Here is a 21,638-nt window from a genome sequence, read left to right on the forward strand (position 1 = left end):
TCTGTAACAATATTTTGAAAAAAAAATTAAACATTGTAATATAAGATACTGAAAACATATATTCAATTTGTAATATAGAAATAATTAATGAAAAGTAACCTAAGAACTTCCTCTTTGGATTCAAAATTGTAACTACAACCTTGGTGACGATGAAGTTCGACCAGAAAGGAATACGTGATTAAATGCACAGAGGCATAGGCGGTGGAATGGGTGACCCGCAGAAGTGACACATGTGTGTAAGAGGAGGCGTGTGAGCAGGCAAGAATCGTGATCCCAGCATGTTGCACCCAAGGTCACGTAAAGAACGAAAAGGGGGAACTATACGCGTGACATTGAACTTCGACCAGGCACCAGACCCATACGGAAAATTCCAGATAATGGCGCATTCGACGGAAGCATGACGTCACGGACACGATAAGGCAGTCCGCCGTATATAAGCGTGTGCTGTGCACCGAGGAACCGCAGTGCATCGTCACCATGGCCAGGGGCAAACCTATTGACAACACCGTGAGGAGAAGAGTGGTGGAGTTGCAACGGGATGGATTCAGTGAACGGGAAATAGGGCGCCAAATGAACTTACCCAAGTCAACCATCCACTGCATCATCAAACACCACCAAAATACGGGTACTACAGAGCCAGGTAAGGCCCCCGGTCGAAAACGCCTGCTGAGCGTGCGTGACCTACGGATATTTGGGCGCTATATCCAGACCAACAATCATGTTTCTGTGGCCGAATTACGACTGTGGACTCGAGAACGCTTTCACATTGAAGAACTATTCGCCGTTACCTACAGCGATGCGGTTACCGAGTGTACAAGGCGAAACGTAAACCCTTCCTTTTTCCATGTCGAACAAAGGCAATCGACTACGGTGGGCACGAATGTACCGGGGATGGACATTTCGGCAGTGGAACAGGGTTTTGTGGACGGACGAATCCATTTTCAATGTTGTGTACGGGAAAATACGGAAGACAGTCATTTGTCGGAAGGAGGAACAGAATGAAGCAAAATGTTATGCACGTCGGGTACGGAAACCTGCGTCAGTGATGGTATGGGGATGCATGACGGCATCTGGGGTTGGCCCACTACACGTCTGTGAGGGCATTGTGAATGCACGCCTATACACACATACTCGAGCGGCATCTTCCCACAGTGCGAAGGCACCTGTTCCACAGGCGGTGTCTCATCTTTCAACACGACAATGCCAGGCCTCATACAGCGTGGCTGACAAGAGAATGGTTGACTCGCCATCACGTGCGAACTCTGCCATGGCCACCATCGAGTCCCGACCTCTCGCCCATTGAGAATGTGTGGCGTGTTCTTAAGCGACGTGTGCAACAGAGGGGACCCACGACAGTGGCTGCTCTTATCGCCTGCCTGCAGGAGGAATGGCACCGCATCGATGTGGAATACCTTGAACGACTCGTCTGCAGCATGCCCCGACGCATTGCCACAGTTATTCGCCGACGGGGCGGTGTCACACCATGGTAAACAGGATCCCCTCTAACAGTGGTCGAACTTCAATGTCACGTGTAGATGGACGAAAATGTTTTATTTTGTGTGGACACCATACATTGCTGCGTTGCAGCGGAAATTTATGTTTTCCTTTGTTCCATGTAGCCTGCTGAATAAAATATGTTCAGCATATGCATGTGTTCTCCTTCTTTCACAACACAATCCTATATTTGTGACTGGTCGAACTTCATTGTCACTAAGGTTGTAACTGCAAAATCCGAAGCGGAATCATAGTAAAGAATTTTCGCAATATACATATAAATTGAGGGGTCTAGTGAGAGAGGGAGCTATGCCACTTTGACAAGAAATGGAAATACATTGAGTTTTCTAAAGCATTGCGTTGAGTCATAATTTGTATAACAAAGGGTAATTTTTTTTCTGAACATATTGTTAGGTAAATTATCCAAAGGAAAAATATTAATTTCAATATAAATACCATTCATTATGAACATGTGTGGTATATCGTTGTAGTATACCCATGTGGAAAAATCAATCTAGCACATCAAATACTTTGAACAAGGCTTAAATACTTTTGCCTGAGTGTAAATCATGTTCACAGGGTTACATATGAACTACATAAAGACAGCTTCATATGTCTTCTGGAGGATCTTCTCTGTCCATTGTTTCTGTGGATTTTAGTTTTTGGTAAACACCATGAAAAACTGGAGGAATATAAGGCATTATTGCCATGAGATCTGAACCAACTCCCTAATAACAAGTATTTTCATCTTCATTTTGCTTGTTTACTTTTCCCCTTACATGTTGCCAACCCTTAACAATATTTTGTCCTTTCTCGCATATTAAGAACATTTATATGTTTTGTTTTTTTACACATAACATTAATATTAATTTGTATTATTCTTAACCATATCACACCAAGCACAATTGTGTTAATTAATTTGTGTATCCTTGTGTATTTGTTTTCAATCTTTTTATTATTATTATTATTTTTAGTGTGTAGACGAGCCTTTGTTCTCAATTTTGTATTTGTTCTTTTTGTGTCTTCTTTATGTTTCTCTCTTTCTTCCTTGTTTGTTATTGTACAAACATTTAGTAGGTAAAATGTATTTAGTATGTATATGTATCCATCGGGGTTAGGTGGTAGAACAGCCACAGGCTGAACCTCGCCCTTTAATAAAGGAAAATTGAAATTGAAATTGAAATTGAAACTTCAGGGCTGATATTAAATCTAGCACCGGTTGCTGCAACGCAACATCCTATTGCAGACACCGTCAGTAAGTGGCATAGCTCCTTCTCTCGCTCAAAATGCTGATGAGGACGTATTCAAGAACTCAGAAAATCTGCTGCAGAACAAGCGGGGGCTAAGCCAAATGGTTGTAGTTCACATGATAGATGACAGATGGTAGGAGAAAACTGAAAATGGCAAAAAATAAAATTTTCAAGATTTGTGGCATAGCTCCCTCTCTCACTAGACCCCTCAATTGTTGAAAGCTATTCTCAAGTGTCCTGCACTAAGGCATCATGCTTTGGGCTCCAGCTACAGGATGTGCAGAGGTTCGAGTCTCCTGGGGGAGAAAGCCTAACAAGTTTTCTCCTGAGATTTTGGCCTGTGTATTGGACCGATGGCCACCCACCATCGTGAGGAAATTGGGAAGCTACGAATACCTGCTCCTGGAAATCTACAATGATTCTGGCGGTTCGTCGTGTTGACCACACGTCACCCAGTAACTGGTTGGACGGTCTCCCACCTTGGCAGGTGAGAATGAGGCTGCCAGTTGGTAGGTAGACCCTGGTCGTTACGGGCTGTTGTGCCACAGGCAGTGCTCAAAAAATTTTCTTCAAAGCTAGATGCCAGCTCTGAAAATCAGGCGCCAGGAAACCACCTACTAGCAATTGTGCATACTACGTACAATATGTTTCAAAAGTTGCGCAATCCAAACTTTGAAAATATATATCATGAAAATCGTAAGAGATATTTACACCAGGTTTTCTGCACTAAACTAATCCTGTAGGCAATCACTGGGTTCATAAATTTATGTTAGGTAAAATACTCTTCAACAATGCACACGAAATGTTGCACATGACTAATATTGGTCGCAAATGACAGACTGACATGGCATCAGTCATCAAATGTCTAATTATGACCCTTCGATAATTTCTTACACTTTTTTCTTACTCACAAGTTCATTTCTGGAAAAATTTGAATGCTGTTCTCCGTCAGTTATTAATTTATATAATTTTCTGTATGGAGTGAACTGATAATTGTAAGCATTGAAAAATATCTCAATGGATGAGGCTTTATAATGCAGAAAACCCGGTGTAAATATCTTGTAAATATCTCTTACGGTCTTCATGATATACATTTCCAAATTTTGGGTTGTGCAACTTTTGAAACACTCTGTATAAGATGCTGAGCATCACGGTATTCAAAACATCGCTAAATTATTTGAGAAAGCAGGAAATGGGGTGTTGGGGGACAAAGGGTAAGAAATTGTTACTGACTCTATGTAATGTTCAAAATGGTGATAAAAAAAATAATAAAATCATTTGCTAACTTACGCTGTACTGCAATTTGAACTTAGAATCATCAAAATTTTGTACATATTACAGTAAAAGATCACAGTCGCCAGGCTGAAACTTTTAGTCGCCATGGCGACCGGAATTTTTCGAGCCCTGGCCACTGGTTATTATATTCTCAAAAGTATAAGCAAAAGCACAGCAAAGACGAAACACAATTCAACAGGAAAGATTCAACAATGAAGAAAACGTAACATCTAACAGTTGGAATTTGAAAAGGGTGGTTATAACACACGTGCACAGAGACACGCGGTGCGATTATAGTCAGATATTTGTTCACAACATGAGTGTAGTGAAGGGTGGGATATACCTGTTGCCCACCTCATTGAACAGTAGTCCTAGCATAAAGGGTGATGCCTGTCGCATGTCCAGAATGTGTTAAATGATTTTAAAAATACAGATACAGATATTTATTTATTCAACAACTTGAATAGTGAAAATATCCAGATAAACGTCATCTGAATTGCAGTGGATCCTTGGTTCTTCATTTATCTCAGGACCAACATGAAAATACTTAAAAAGGAAAGCAATGTAAAATCTGGGAAAATTATTTGCTGCATGGTTTTATTGGGACCATGAACATATAATATGAGAAAATGTAAATTCTGGAAATATAAAATCGGGTATTCGCTACATGTGGAGATCATTAATTCAGATTATGCAAATATTTTATTTCTTCATCTTCTCTATGATATGACACATACCTTTCCCTCGCCACCTCAACTTGGCCACGCTCTGACTGAAGTCCACATGGATCCGTCTGTCGTCGATGAGGACATTGTCCATCTTGAAGTAGGCATCCTCACAGGACTTCCTATCCTCAAACTCAATGAAAGCGTACTGCAAGGATTCACCCGTACCCTTATCTCGTATGACCTCGCAGCTGCAAAGTGAAAAGTAAACAATAGAGTTCAGAACACTAAAAGTACAACAGTATTGTCCTATAAAATATATCAATGCAACACATCATATACTTATAAAATCAGGCTGTAATTGAGTGCAAAATTCAACCCTTTTGTTACATTCAATTAATTCACATGCACAAATTATGCAAATAGCAATCCTTTATATGTAGCTTCTTTATGTAATTCCAAATAAAATACATAATAGTAATGCTGTAATATTTCCCCTTTGCCAACATAGGACACACCCGAAGGGAAATGTAATATATTTTGATTTAATAGCCATTTTTCATTAACGTAAAGTCAATTTACACAGAATTTACAATTACCAGCATAAAAACTCATATTAGATTTGGTGTGTATTACTCACAATATTAAATATTAAAAATATTTCTATTAGGAACACAGTAAAAATATCATATAAAAGCTATTTTACTTATGTATTTGTGTGTCTATTCCTTGAGTTAGCTACATTTCAGGAAAGCAACTGCTGCCTTCTTCAGGCATTCTTTAAGCATGTAATACTGCCATGCCACGTTGTTATATCATACAAGGAAAGGTTGGATGGGTAGAATTGGGAAAAAATTATCAGAAAAAACTATGCCCTTTCAACCTGCGATTTCTTAAAACTTATCATGTTCACTATAAATTCCCCTAAAATTCATTCAAAGCAGTAAAAACAAGTTAAAAAATATTATATTATATAACTTGGAAGTTAATATATGCCAACCCACAGTTTTGAAGGAACATATCAGTAGTCTCTTCAAACCACTGAGTGCAACAAGGTAGGAAAGCAGATTCGATGCCTTAACTGCGTTGAGATATCAAGTGGGAGAGGTCTATGATGCGCTCCTTCAAATAATTCGCGACAATAAAACTGTCCAAATGGTCGCATATGAGACTCAGTGTATTGCAAACCAGTTGTGTGGCTTTACATTCCTTTGCTCTCTAGTTATATAGTATGACTTCTCTCCACTCGTGGAGGCATTGGGGGGCGGTGTCCTGTGAGTCCCGGTTTATGAGAAAGAATTTGCATTGAATTTAGATATAGATGATCCAAAGATAGGCAACACTGTAAAGGGCCGAAATCGAAAGAAGAAGCAGTTTCGGTATGATGTAACTGTTGAAATCCACAAAAACAGTACAAAGTTGTTGTTTATTACCAGGTCCTAGACGATTATTTTAGCTTTAAGAGAAAGATTTGAGCAGGTTACACAGCATAGTGAATTTTTCAATTTATTTTATGATATTAGTAAGCATGAAGGCCATCTGATCTTTTGTCTGAAAAGTGTAGAAAACTTGCCAGAATGTTAATACATGAAGGCTACTGAATTAAAAAATGAACTAAAAGTGCTTTCGGCTATAATAAAACAATTACACCAAAGGACATCTTAAACCGATAAAGGGTCATGATTTTGCACCTAATATGAGTGCAGAACTTCAAATTTATTAACTTTGTCAGTAACCATGGCAAGTGGCGAACAAAGTTTTTTTTTTTTTTTAAATTAAGGCTAATAAAAATACTAGCTTCGATCAATTATGTCTGAAACACGCTTGTTTCCTTTTTATGCAAGATAACTTTTTACGAAAAATAATATTACATGCGATGGTAAAAGTAAAATTCCCTGTGCATATAGCACCATGTCATGAAGGCACATTTAGGGAATGTGGGGGTATGGCCACACACATTCTAGATGTCGGCCATTTTGGAGGTGATGTGATCAGCACCACTCTCCGGGTGCCTTTACCTACCAGGGTTGTCCCCGGTACCTATTAATTTGAGGCTGGGTGAACCCCAGAGCCACTTTATGCAGAGACAACGCAGGGAAGAATTCAGACCTTATATCACCCACGCCGGAGATCCAGAAATATTACATGTAATTCTTTTAAAAATCCAATCATATATCACAGACCTACAACGGTAAACATATGAAGTGAAGCCTTAATTTCTTTCCTAATATTTGTTACATTTAAGATACGTTTAAGAAAGAGAGAGAGAGTTTTCATAAAATATAATAATAATATAAAATTAGTGTTGCATTTTTTAAAGTTTAACTGTGGTATAGCAAGATATCCTTTTGTAGTTAATAGTATTGAAATATATTAACAAGTCTCATTATTTATTTTATAGTTTGATGTTTTACTTAGGAAAATATTGATTTTCAATTTCCAATTGCTGCGTAATGATGGGGGGGGGGGCATTTGAAAGGGAACAGCATATGCCGCCATGGCCCAGGGTGGTAAAATCACTAGCGCCGGCCCTGTTTGGAATTCAAGGAATTCCTAGTTACTTTTCTCTTCATAAACTTTTGTCTTCTCGTTTAATATATAAGGAACTAAAATTTAAAATATACAAAACAGTAATTTTGCCTGTAATATTATATGGATGCGAAACTTGGGAAGGGTGGTGTACTGCTTCCTTCTGCACACTCGATTACCCTCCCTTCTCTGCTGCTATGCATGGCCTTGCTCCACTAATTCCAGGGATAGAGTATACTTCATTATAGAGCAATGCAGAAAGAACAGATAAACAGTCACACCCTTCTGACATTTGAAGCTAAGGAGTTATTTCCTTCCTTACAGTACTAGCACTATATAATCCTAAGCAAAAGTTGGTTGGCAAAAAGACAAAACTACCCAGAGGAAACTCCCACACATACCTTTTAATCTTTCCAAACCGACTGAATATAATTTCCAAATCGCTGTCTGTGGTCACGGGGTTAAGTTTGCAGACAAAGAGGACATTTTCTGGAGGGGCCATTTCTGCATCGGGAATGTCTCCCACCATCTCCAGAATTGTGGCGCGAGCAGCTGCTTCCCGGTTGCGAACCATCTCTTCTACCTCTTCCATTGATTTTCCCTTTGTCTCGTCTATCTCTTCATCTGGAGCTATGCGTCCATTCTGGAAAGAACAAGCAACTATGAAAACCTCAAACTTGAAATAGCAATGAAGAATGACTGAACTGGAGATAAGAGTTCTGGGGAGAACACAATTCTTAAGACTGTTGGCTCTGAATACAAAATGCCAGTTTTGATCCATGGTGTAGTCATGATTTTTGCACAACTTTATGATAACAACAACCCGTGGTGCAACAGCCCTTGAGGGCTAGAGCCTCCCTACCTACCGACTGCCAGCTTCACTGTGACATGTCCTGGCTGAGGTAGCAATCATCTAAAAAGTTACGGGATGACATGTGGTCAGCAAGACCAACCCTCTAGTCGTCGTTGTAGGTTTCCTATGACTGGATTACACTCCCAAATTTCCTCACGATGGTAGGTTGCCACAGGTCCCAGACACTAGACGAAATCTCAGAAGAAAAGTTGCCAAGCTTTCCTGCAGGACCCTCAAACTGAACTAAGCTTATATTACATTTCTTCGGTCTGAAGTGACGCATGCATCAATTGTGGAAATTCTTACTTTCTTTCACTTCAGGTCCAAGAAATGTAATATAAGCTTAGTTGAGCGCTCTTGTGTAAAATAAATACTTCTCCTATATGAAGAAATTAGAATGTAGAAATGCTCATGAATATCGTCGCAGAGCAAGATGTTCTTTTTCCCACAATTGACGCATGCGCAGCAAGTACCGCATGTGTTCACAAGACGCCTCTGCTCAAAACAGTCCTGTAGCCCAAGCCCAAAGCGTGACACCTTAGGCTGCATAATTATTACTGCAAGATACTTGATGCTATGCAAAAATGAACAGCACTGCTCCAAATTGAAATACTAAATACTGTATTTACTCACGTATAATGCACACTTTTTTCCAAAATTTTTGCCCCCAAAAACTGTAGTGCGTATTATTATGCACGGAATAATCCGGAAAACCAACATTAATACCATGCATGTTTTCACTATGTCACTGCATATAACATATCAACAGTAGCAAATACAAATTACCAGGTTGGATTTCTTTAGTAATAATAATTATTAAAAAAACACTAAAGTGTTTCCATTTCACATGATTTTTCACTTTGTGACGGAATGTTTTGCGACACCAGGAAAAGCGGAACTGTGCCATTTTGACAGAATCTGAGCATGCACCTCCTGACACATGGAATGTATATCAGCGGTACTTGTCGGGCAAGAAATAATAGACAATAACTTCCTGAGCATAACATAATTTTGATCTCACTTTCTTCAGAATCAACAAGGTGGTTAGAGAAGTGTAAACTTTGGGATGCTAAACACACAGTGGAAGAAGAGGGGGAAAGTGGCATGGCATGACTTGGTGACTCATTGAATAGGTATGATGTCATTTGCTCTTGATCGGCATAGCAACAGCTTTACAACCTACAACTACGAAAGCCATTTCTTGAACCTGAAATATACTGCGCATTATATAAAAGTAAGAAAAAGTTAAATGCTCCCCTGTGCTTTGCAGCATGCCATGGAAGGCATAGAGGGGGTGTGGAGTTAGAGCCCCACACTTTCTTGATCACGGCTGAAGGTGCGGGTGATGTGATCAACACCATGCTCCTGGCTGCCTTTACCACCCAGAGTTTACTACAGGTACCCACTTTATATGAAGGTGGGTGTGCATCGAAGTTACTGGTTCTCGCCCACCGGAAATCAAACTCCGGGTCTCTCTCATGGTACTTAGATGCCCTAACAAATGAGCTACTGCACATTATAGAAGATATAATTGTTTGTTGCTTTTCCATCAAAAACCAGGATACGCATTATGCACACACATGTAAATACGGTATTATTATGTTGTGATATTTTATGAATCCTGCATTGGTCGGCCACGGCACGGTCTCTAGTTCCAGGTGTGTAATTTTTAACGTTGTTATTTATCAATGATTGGTTTTTCAACACCCTTCTTCTGTCTAGCTGAGTTTCTAACCTTCTTCATTCACACTATGATTTTCCTTTCAGTGTTTGTAACATCTTCGAGCCGGTAGGGAGGGTTCATTGAAAACCCCTTGCTGTCCGAGTCCATGCGCGACTATAGGCGTACCTAGTTTTTACTGAAAATACGGTCGGCCGTTCCGTGACCTACAAATGAAAACTGCCTTTTCATAATTTTATAGAATTTCACTTTTTATAGTTTTATGGAATCTCAAATGATGAAAGAAAAGGTCTAATCGTAATAATTGAGGATTTGGCACTCTAGACCATTAATTTAACATATTTTAAAAACCCGGTCTCTGGCACCATGCACGACCATCGATGTAACTTTTCTCACGCGACCTACAAAGTGTTAATAATGGTATTATGACGAAAAAGTAAGCCTTGTAAAAGAAGTGAACTTTGTGATTATCCTTCTAAGTGTGGTATTCCCATTTTTCTTATTTTACATCACATTTCTGCCACTTGAAACTATTTGTGACAACAATAATGATTAGATGAAATTGACGAATCAATACCCAGAAAAGAACATCCATGCCAAAGTTGCAACTCAAAGCAAGAACCTTCAGTGGCACGATAAGAGTTTATCACTCAGTATGCTCTGCCTATAAGGTGCCATACATAAAACAGTTAAAAGGAATTAACAAAATGGATGCCAATGCCTCGACTGCAACTCAAGCCCAGGACTTTCAAAGTTGAGATTGTAAATTGAAATTTCAATCCGAGTGGTGGTAATGGTACCAGAAAGCATTGGTTGAGATGGCAGTAACAGAAGCCATTCTTGAATTAATCAAACAAGATCAACACAGTATGTGGTATGAATTTGCATTTTGTTCAGTTTGTTACGACCTTCCTTATTTTGTAACTTTGCAATGCCGTGTTAAAAGGAAAAATTTATATAGTGTTACCTCATATCCTTGTTAATGTCCGTGATACTACATGTTGTATGGCTCGGGTTGTGACGCAAATATGAACGTGCCAATCAAGGCATTGTTGAACTAATGTATTCACCTTTCTGTAACAATCTAATGAAGTCAGCTCCCTTAAGACAACGGCATTTATTATGATGTAAATATAGATTTGCCAATCAAAGATTATCAATGTTTGATGAACTAACCTAATTGTAATTGAATAATGGCAGAAAATTTAAATTTGTATAATTCCAAAATGTAAGATTTTATCAACGTTAAGGAAATAATTGTTAACTCAAATGAATATGTAAAATTTCTTTGTAAATTATTAATTGCCAAACTATGTATTTTTCAAATATCTTTCTGTTGTAATTTGGAGTATTGTAATAAGAAATTACTTAAAGACAGGTGTTCGAGGCAGGAACTTTGGGTATAAATACGAAGTAGTTTGGTCCGAAAGGAGGTCTGTTCTGGTGTCAGTCTAGGAAGAAGTGAATAGGTGCAAGCCGCTCTTCTGTAAAACCTAGACTGGCCAAATAGGAACGGTCTAATCTAGGAAGAAGTGAATAGGTGTATGCCGCTCTTCTGTAAAACCTAGGTTAGCCGAATGGGATATAAGTTCCAATTTAGGAAGAAGTGAATAGGTGCAAGCTGCTCTTCTGTAAAACCTAAATTGGCAATCTCGGGTGATAACTCCACACCTAGGAAGAAGTGAATAGGTGTATGCCGCTCTTCTGTAAAACCTAGGTTTGGGCCACCCTAGTTTGACCTTTCTAGTAAGTTCGAAATTATCTATTAACGATTGATCTCCAAGTTCCAGCTACGAATTACCTAACCACTGGCTGTAAGTACTCAAGCAGTAAATAAACATTTCATTAAAACTTCACGACTGTGGTTGGATTTGTTCTACACTACCCTGAAGATAGGTTTCAGTGAAGACCCTCAGAGCCTCAATGCTCCCAGCTATAGGAGTAAAGGGTGAGGAAAGTTACTAGGAACATAAAAAGTCTTAAACCAAGGTGTAACTAGTTATGAGAACAGATTCTTTGTCTTGTGGAATTTGGGAAGAATTGTATTTTATGATCAAATGGTTATCTCATTTGAAATTGTGAATATTTTAAAGGAAAACTCTGGTACACTGCCATGGTATATTATGTGGGTGATGTTTAGGGATGGACGATATCGGAAATTTGATATCGCAATAGATCGTCATGAAAATATCATGACAGACCATATGATACGATACTTTTTCCATATCGTGTTATCAGTGATTTATCATCTCTATGATATATCACCAAATATTGTGATGATATATTGCTGACATGATATATATTGCTAAAATATCATGACGATATATCGCCAACATGATATATATTGCCAAAATATCGTGATAATATATTGCCAAAACATTGAGATGATAAATCGCAGACACGATATATATTGCCAAATATTGTGACGATAAATTGCCAACACAATATAAATCACCAAAATATTGCAGACATGATATATATTGCCAAAATGTCATGACGATATATCACCTAAACATCACGATGATAAATTGCAGACCCGAAATATAATGCCAAACATTGTGATGATAAATCGCTAGCATGATATATATCACCAAAATATTGACAATATATCACCAAAATATTGCGACGATATATCACCGACACAATATAGATCACCAAAATATTGTGACAATATATCGCCTAAACATCACGACGATAAATTGAGGACACCAAATATATTGCCAAACATTGTGATGATAAATCACTAGCATGATACGTATCACCAAAATATTGTGACGATATATCGCCGACACAATATATATCACCAAAATATCACGACAATATACTGCCGACATGATATATATCGCTAAAATATCGTGGCGATATAATGTCTAGTTGATATCACCTGGAAGACCAAATTTTTACAATATAATATCACGATATATCGCCAAACACTAGTGAAGTTCCATATTTCCAAATTGCAAATTTAACTATTATATAGGGATGGGACCGATTAATCGGTACTCTATCGGTATCGGCCGATATAGGTGTATCGGTTTATCGGTAAAATTACCGATTATTTTACCATCCGATATATCGATAAATATCTGATAGTTTAGTGCAAAATTCTGCCATTTTTGTTGTAATTTTTATGGATAATCTCCATGCCCTACTTTTTTAAAAAGTAAATGTCTAAATATGCAATTTCTCTTGCACTGCAGTCACTTTGAAACACATTTTTTAAGGAGGTCAATGAACCTTTCAGGTTCTTCCAGGACCATTTCTAATTTTATATCGGATCGGTAGAATATCGGTTATTCGTATCGGTAAATTTTATATCGGTACTTTATCGGTATCGGCCAAACTTCCATATCGTCCCATCCCTACTATTATATAGTTCACATGGAAAATTTATAAATATTCTCAAGTTAGAAAATTGCCATTTTTCCAACATCCGTATCAGTGGCAGAAATATAGGCTCAGGTCTAGATATAATATTTTACTATGTTCGTGAACAACTTAATTCCTCATGAAGAACATGCACTTGATTTTTTGTTGTTTGTTTATTTTTATGAAACAAACTCAATGGTTCAACAGTCTTTTTGCAAGTCAGGGCCTGCCAAGTGGATTTTCACTAGGCGATACATGGTTATCGCACTGAGTCCCATCATCACTTTCACGACTGTAATCTGCTACTTCTTTTTCATGTAGCTCCATGATTTTTCACACAATGATGGATCAACACTGAAACGTTATGTGAAGAAATGTACATAGTTGTGGATCAGAGGAATCACTTACCATAAGACGCTCCTTTGTCGGTTGCGGCGACATGTCTGGTATTGGCAATGCTGGAGGATCTGGGAAAGGGTCGTCCAATATAACCGTGTGGGTAATTCTGTAAACGAGAAAGACAAGTAATTCTTTGCAACTAGGCCCACATCAAAGCAACTGTTAATACACACAGATAAAAACTTTTGGATAGAAATTGTAGTAATCATGAATAACTAACATAAAAAGTATAAGCTTCATACTAATATTATACTAAGATAGAAAGAAAATATATAGAGAAAGACAAGGAATCATTCTCAACACCAGTAGACTAGGCTTCTGCCCAATTTACACTTGAGTTGGTAACAATGGATTCCCTTTGAGTATAGTTAAAAGCTAAGCGCCAGCTCTGAAAATCAGGTGCCAGGTAACCACCTACTTTCAATTGTGCATACTATAAAAAGTTGAGCATCACCATATTCAAAACATCGATACATCATGCGGGAAATGCGGGGTTGGGGGACAAAGAGTAAGAAATTGTTTCCGATTCTATGGAATGTACACAACGTTGATAAAAGAATCATTTGCTAACTTACGCTGTACTGCAATTTGAACTTACGAGTCTTCAAAATTTCGTACATGGAAACAAAAACACGGAAATATTACAGCAAAAGATCACAATCGCCATGCTGAAATTTTTAGTCAACATGGCGACCGGGATTTTTAGAGCCCTGGTTAAAAGCAATATGCTGAACCATTCCTGTGAAGTAAAAAGTTCTGGACTCCTTGTTTCTATTTTCATGAGTAGAGAAGTGTTGATCTGAATCAATTTTCCAATCATTCTTGCACGTATTTCATTCAACAACTAACATCTGTACTTACTGTCCAAGCCATTTAAAAACAATCCATCACACAAACTGAAACAGAAAATTCCGCCATCCTATATTTTTACCTTGTCAATAAGGATGGTCTGTGGTGCAATAGGACTTGGCGGCGGGGTCGGAGCCAATACCTATCAAGTGACATTTTATTGGTTGTGCATTGAGTCACACCAACACTGTTTACTGGTTTTCTAGACTGAAGTGTGATACAGCTTTTAAGCAGCTCTCAGTTGTCTTCATAATGGTTTCGTAAATACTGCAACACTTATGGCTCCCACAAGGAATAGAATCTGTACAAAACGCAACAGTGCCAATCGTTGTGGAGGTATGAAAAACAAGGTAAATATTAGTAGTTATGTGAGATATTTTACAATGTTGAACATATTTGTGTTCTGGTTATTTGACACCTTATTTTTTCATCTCTTGGTTTCCATAATACTAATGGAAACAACCATAAAAATTTGTATCTTAGCCAAGATTTGAACTCAGATCATTTAGGTTTTCCAACAAATTATGCTATCCACTGTGTTGTGGAGGCTATGATATTTAAGTGATTTTATACAGGGTTAGCCTAAAAGAAATAAGACACTTTCAAAGTTTTAATAATTGGGCTGAAATACTTACATAGTTTGAAGAGTACATCCTGAAGATTACATTGGTAAGTTACTAGTGTTCTATGTGTGACACTTTTGTAACACGACGGATATTAATGCCATAGTCCAGTTCTCCCCAAAACACAACTTTTTTCCTTGCACAGACAACAAGTTTCCTTAAATTTCTTGCTCCAATCGTAGATTGACTGCCTTGTGGATGGTTCTTTACCGTACCGTATTCTAAAATGATGATGCACGATAGTAACAGAATTTGTTTTTGCAAATTCAATCACGCAGAAAGCCTTCTCCACCTGGCTAGAGGCCATATTGCTCGACTTACATCAAGGGTGCTCACGTGATGCTGACGTCGCAAAAACAAACGAAAAGTGGAGGTCATAAACTTGAAGACTTTCTCTATACAACAGTACTAAATGCTTTCTGATGTAACAAACAAATTTCAATTTATAAGCATTTAAACTGTATATTTCTTTTTGGCTAACCCTGTATAAAGCACTGCTCATAGCATGTCTGAACATTGTAATATTATAATACATTGATGTCATAAGACTGATATTCTCAATTTCACCAAGTTCATTTGGCTTCTTCGGGGATTGGTTTTGAAACATGATCCATAGTACAACATGAGGAAAATTAGGGTTAAAATGTGTTGGTACTATGGAAGTGCGACTTATACTTTCAACGCTCAAGTCTTGTAAGTACTCTTGTATCAAAACCTATGTCTGAAGAAGACAAACAGGCTTGTCAAAATATAGAATTATAACCTTATGACATGTTAAGGTGAGTTCCATTTATTAGGGATGGACCAATATAAAATTTTGACTGATACCAATAAAGTATTGATATAAAAATTAGATAGCAATATTAAACCGATCTGATATAACATTCCGAATGGTCCTTCAAGTCCAAACTGAATGGTTCATTGATCTCCTGAACAAATGTATGTTGTTAAATTACTGCAATATAAAAGAAGCTGCATATTTAGACATTTAGTTTAAAAATAAGTGTGGAATGGAGATTATGTGATCATATCCACAAATGAGAAAATGGCAGAGTATTACACTATATTACAATATATTTAGAAATATATCAGATCGGTAATTCTACTGATATCGGCAGAGTTCTGATTACTTGGTCCCATTTCTATTTTTGTTATTTTAAGTGATTTTATGTTGTATATTTCTTAATTTACATGACTTTTCCATCACATTAAGCTAATAAGTAAGACGAAGAATGATGATTAGACAAAAGGACACAGAAACAAATTTTTCAGAAGAAAGATTCCAAGTCTTACGACTTAAAACACTTAACCACTGAGAGAACAATATTTTAGTGATCAATCTAGGTTAAACACTTATTTAGAAGACGATAAAACTACCAAATAGGCACCGGGTTTCAAAGTGACAGAACTACAGTCCAGTTTCATTTAATTCGCATTTATACTTTTTTTTTTCCTTCACTTGCTAGCTGTGTCATATTTCACGGCATATGCTTAATATATCCATAGCCATTTCACCAATACCTAACAATCACAATGAGAACTGCACACAAACGCCCTACTAGTAATTTAGGGTAAAGTTCTCCGTGGCATAAAGGCATATTTATGCAATTGCATAGTGGTAATATTTCTTTATGAATAAGTACATCCTGCTAATACTTATACATAAAGAAGCATTTCCAGTATGCTATTGCATAAGCCTAATATACACTGTATTTCATATTACTTGGTTTGCATAATAAATTTCTAATTCACAGTTTCCGTTTTAGAACATGATACACGTAAGTTTTAAATTTGATAAATAAAATACTGGTATCAGGATATTTTGTACTGGTACTAGTAAAAATTCCATGAGCTCAAGCATAATTTCTGTTTTAGTAAAGTTTGCCAATTTCCAACATTTAATATCATTATGAGTGGTGTGGCGAGTGAGAGATAACTGATTACTAGGGCCCGGGACTTTATCTAATATTGGGGTGAGATCTTTAGATATTTGATGAAAATCAGTCGAAATAGACAAACTTGAGAAAGCATATTTTGACATATTTCACCAATTTCGCATTTTTACAACATATTTCTTCAATTTTGTTCTAATAAGATATATTTCTGTATAATTTCGTAATTCTCTCACACATAATCGGTTATTTCATAATTTTTTTCTTCGTAGCTTTATCACAATGGATAGTTCATATTGTCGATGGCAGGATATGGAAAGGCAGGAAGAAAGGTGCCGTCTTTTCTTAGTACAGAACAATAATACCCCACTTTTTTTTAACCCGCCGACAATTATAAGCCATGCAAACATTATTCAGGAAAAATGTTCTCTTTCATTGTTGCAAGGGAAGTAAAAGAAGTTTCGTTCTCATTTCTTTGCCTTTTTCGCTTTTCACGAAAATCAGTCGAAAGTAAAAATAACATTCGGTACATTACAGCCCCTACTCTACACTATCGGGTATGGGAGAAATTCGAGAGTACTGTTGTGTATATTTTTGGCTTTACTGGGAATATTTCTGCATTTTTCTGACATTTGTAATTTTTCATGACATATTTTCCAATTTATATGAGATAATTACATACATATTTTAGTTTTATAAGACATAAAGTCCAAGGCCCTACTGGTTACATACTCATGGTATCTAATGTCAATGCCCCTACACGTAAAGATGACTGTATGTACAACTTGAAGATTGGCGCATAAAATGGCTCCTCCTCTTATGAATTTTCTTGATATATTTGTGAGTAGGAGAGGAAATTAATCTGAATTACAGTTAATTCAATTGGCACAGGGTTTGTTCGAATTTATGTACAGGCTTTTCTTTTGCTTCCTGTATAGAAGCTTGGCATTTCTTAGTACAATGATTTCTAAGTTATATTCACAATGCTCTCATTAGAAATCTGGGATCTCCATGACAACTTACACCTAAAGCAGAAAATGATCACGGAACCCTATTATAATAGAAAGGCTAATATTAAGTGGTAACTCCACCTTTAGTTCACTTCTTGAAATTAAAGATAAAAAAAATAAATTGCACTTTTCTTCTCTTTGTATCTATGGATGTGACAAAGCAATTGAACAATTCTAATACATACTAGCAAACATTTTAAACTCATTTCAATGGGGATATTAAACAGAACGACAATGTCAATTTCAGCATGACAGAAGGAAAAATGCTCCAAAAAAAATATGTTTGTATATTACAAATATCTTTAGGATGTTTTACACTGGTATAGAAGCAGTCAGCTATATTATTTATGATAAAGCTAAAAGATTTTAAAACCACTGTGAAAAATCTTATCAAAACTAAACACAGTGGAACACTACTGCATTAAACTCGCCGAAACAATATTGATATGTTCTCTTGGACCAAAATTTTAAAAGTAAGTACTGAACATAAAGAGTTTTAACAACTTTTGCCGACATATCTATATTGGAAATAAACTTTGTTAATTGGTTAAGTTCTTTCTTGGGCTTCTGACTAAACTATTTTCATTTGGCATTTCATGGATTTACTTGTAACTACTATCCTCATGGAGCTGTGGTGGTCTAATTGGTAGGGTGTCAGACTGTCATGCGGAAGGCCCGTGTTCAATTCCTGGGGTGCGTTACCTTTTTCCGGCCTTGTCCCCACAAAGTGGCTCTCGGGCTCACCCAGCCTCAAATAAATAGGTACCTGTGGGCAAACCTGGGAGATAAAGTTGGCCGGAGCATGGTGCTGATTACATCATCTCCAAAATGGCCGAGATCGAAGAATGTGTAGAGCCCGAACCCCAGATATATGCTTCAGAAATGTTGCAAAGTGCATGGGAAACTTTACCTTACTATCTATCCAGGTTGCGTATTGCTGATAGCTCTTCATCAGCAAGCCTACAGTTTAGTCAAATCACAAACTTGAAAGTGCTGTTACTGGCAACTAAACCAAGATCCCTATAATTACCAGGTAGAAGCACAAACCATTATACTACCATAAATGCTCGAAGAGTTTAAAATACGATGGAAAAAAATTATTCACTCGCCAGAAGATATGTATTATTACCAATTTAATGCATGCCAATTCAATTAACGTGTTGTGTATGTGCATATCTGTAAAAAAAATGTGAGGCATTTCATGAGGGGTTAGTGACATCTGCAAGCATTGTGCTCCTTTGTGATAATTGACAACGTGATCGCATTGCTCAGTGTGGAGATACTGCTTGCATTGTGCTCCTTTGTGATAATTGACAATGTGATCAAATTGCTCAGTGTGGAGATACTGCTTGCATTGTGCTCCTTTGTGATAATTGACAATGTGATCAAATTGTTCAGTGTGAAGAGATACTGCTTGCAAAAGGTATGTTGAGTACATAAGGTAGGGTGAAGTCAGAAAGAAATTTGCAAGTAAACTGTGTGAAAAGTCACCGAAGCATTCCACCTTCGCTGGCAAGATGCCAGTTATGATGAGAGCTTTAGTTCTGCATTCTTCTTGAAAGCAAAATTGATGTCATCTCCACAATCTGCAAACACATCCTGTCTGTCCCTTTAATCCAGTTTTTGTCCACACTGACCAAGACAATCACACTAGCAGTTATCATTCTTTGAAGCAGTGTTGCTATACTTCATCCCTTACAACTAAATTCTTGAAATTCTGGGAACTTTTTGAATATACCATGTATAATTGGTGGAAATGTATGCACTATGTACAGACAATGAATTTATTTTTCTTATCTTAGACCAAGACTTGATTGGCAGATTGAGCTAACACAAAGTTAAGCTTCAAATAATCTGAGCTCGCAGTTTGGTGAAGACACCAAAGATAATACTGTATGCTGCTAATCTGTTAGAAGTACTCAGATTGGTTGCCAGAAGCGAAGATTGTCTGCAACACTCTTGCAAGGGGTTGAAAGTTGCTCTCTACATTGCATTGTTGGGTGGTTAGTTATCGTTTCTCATACTTCTACCTACAGTTTATATCCCTTGGAGCAGTACTAGAAAAATATCTCTTCGCACTGCATACTTAAACTGAGTGTTGCTTGTTTAAGATGCTGTCTTGTAATATTGTAGCTGTACAGCATGTTTCTTCAATACACATTGCTAGAGCCATGCATATTTAGTTTTTGACGAAAACACGAAATGTGAAATAACACATTGTAATGTTAATTTTTCACGTTTCTGAAAGGTCCGATGTGCATTTTCCTAGCCTCTTTTGTCACAAAATAATGCGAAATGAACTCTTAAACACGAAATTTAGTTTATTTACCGACGAGACACTTTCTGAAGTCACAATTATCCTGCGAGTTATGCAATTCACAGAAAATTCATTAATTCTGCTGTGAGAAGCAAAAATGGACCACTTTATACAGGAATAAACTTAATATTCTGGTAACGACATAAATGTGCTATTAGAATGAATATGTTTATTTTGTGTAGTAAGTGCAGTTTTTAAATCAAATTTGGGATTATATTCACATTTTTTAAAACCAAAATGTCATTTTATATACCGCTTTTTCACCGCTATAACAGCAAAATTTTATTTACCGCTTTTGAACCTGAAACTGAGACTGTTTTTGTACCAAAATTTTGCTTTTTTATTTACCAAAAATATGTGCCTCTACAGATTGCATGTACCTGGCATTTCTGTCACACGAGTGGCAAATTTAAATGCAATATTTTATATAATCTAAACCTAATAGCAAGTGTGCATCCCATAATTAATAATCTTTTGCAAAAATAGTTTTAGAAAGTTGAGTTCATGCAAATATTGTGCCACCATAACCACAGTAGAAAAACATACAGGGTGTTTTTAAATTTCTAGGACAATTTCTCTATGCACGCAACTTAGTTTGTGATTTTCTGTGACTATACTGTGATAGAAAAGTTTGTGATCTGGTGACAACTTGAACTACTTGCTCCCCGGTCTATAGTTACTACTCATAGAAAATACTACCACTTATATGTGTAGTGGGTTCTCAAGGTTATCAAGTGGCATCCCTTGGACAGATTCTTCGCGATGATGATAGAAGAGCAGTGAACGTATAGAAGCACAGATGTCCAATATAAAAGATAATCATATGGGAGCATGATATGGCTGATCTATGTAGCATGCACACTCCTGATCAAAATATTGGTGTACAAAACAGAAATGTGTATTTTCTAAATGTGACACACTCGTCATTTCATCATCATGTTGGATATTCATCTGTATTCTGCAGGTCGCCTATGCCATCAGGCATTGCACGCTGCCACATGCAGTCTTTGAGATAAGACATGTGTGTTTCTATACAATTCTGAAATCTATCACTGGGGATTTTGGATATTTAATTTGGTTTATTTTACTTCGCTTTCTTGTCACTTTTGGCTAATTGCGAAGATAAGGAAGAGTGATGATATGATGAAATTGATGAAGGGACACTCCCAAAGAAAGCTCATACCCAGGCAGATTGGAACTCGCGACCCATGGAGGTTGGCTATTTTATGTTGTTATTCTACTTGTTGGGTTTATTACAATGATGAGGATGAATGATAAACCGTCGAATTGTATGATGGAAAGGAAAAAGATTTGTTATTAAAAAATCTGGCATTATTACCCTGACTACTCCAGGTCTGTGTCCAGGCACATCCAGGGGCTAACAGTCACAAACCTTTCACTAAGAGTTGTCAATCTGGCACTCCTAACCTAA

At 37.2% G+C, this 21,638-nt stretch overlaps 1 protein-coding gene across 2 annotated transcripts in view; it reads right to left on the minus strand.

Moving 5' to 3' along the window:
- LOC145997399 (uncharacterized) overlaps positions 1–21,638 on the minus strand; it is a 58,312-nt gene that overhangs the window by 10,199 nt on the left and 26,475 nt on the right. For both annotated transcript variants that reach the window (XM_083134396.1, XM_083134397.1), the window contains exons 6-8: positions 13,525–13,621; positions 7,615–7,856; positions 4,757–4,935 (exon numbers count right to left, since the gene is read on the minus strand). In XM_083134396.1, coding sequence (XP_082990522.1) covers positions 4,757–4,935; positions 7,615–7,856; positions 13,525–13,621 — 518 coding nt within the window. The remainder of the gene's footprint in view (positions 1–4,756; positions 4,936–7,614; positions 7,857–13,524; positions 13,622–21,638) is intronic.

Source organism: Lepisma saccharinum, chromosome 13 (assembly GCF_977018435.1).
Source record: "Lepisma saccharinum chromosome 13, izLepSacc3.1, whole genome shotgun sequence".
Lineage (NCBI taxonomy): Eukaryota > Metazoa > Arthropoda > Insecta > Zygentoma > Lepismatidae > Lepisma > Lepisma saccharinum.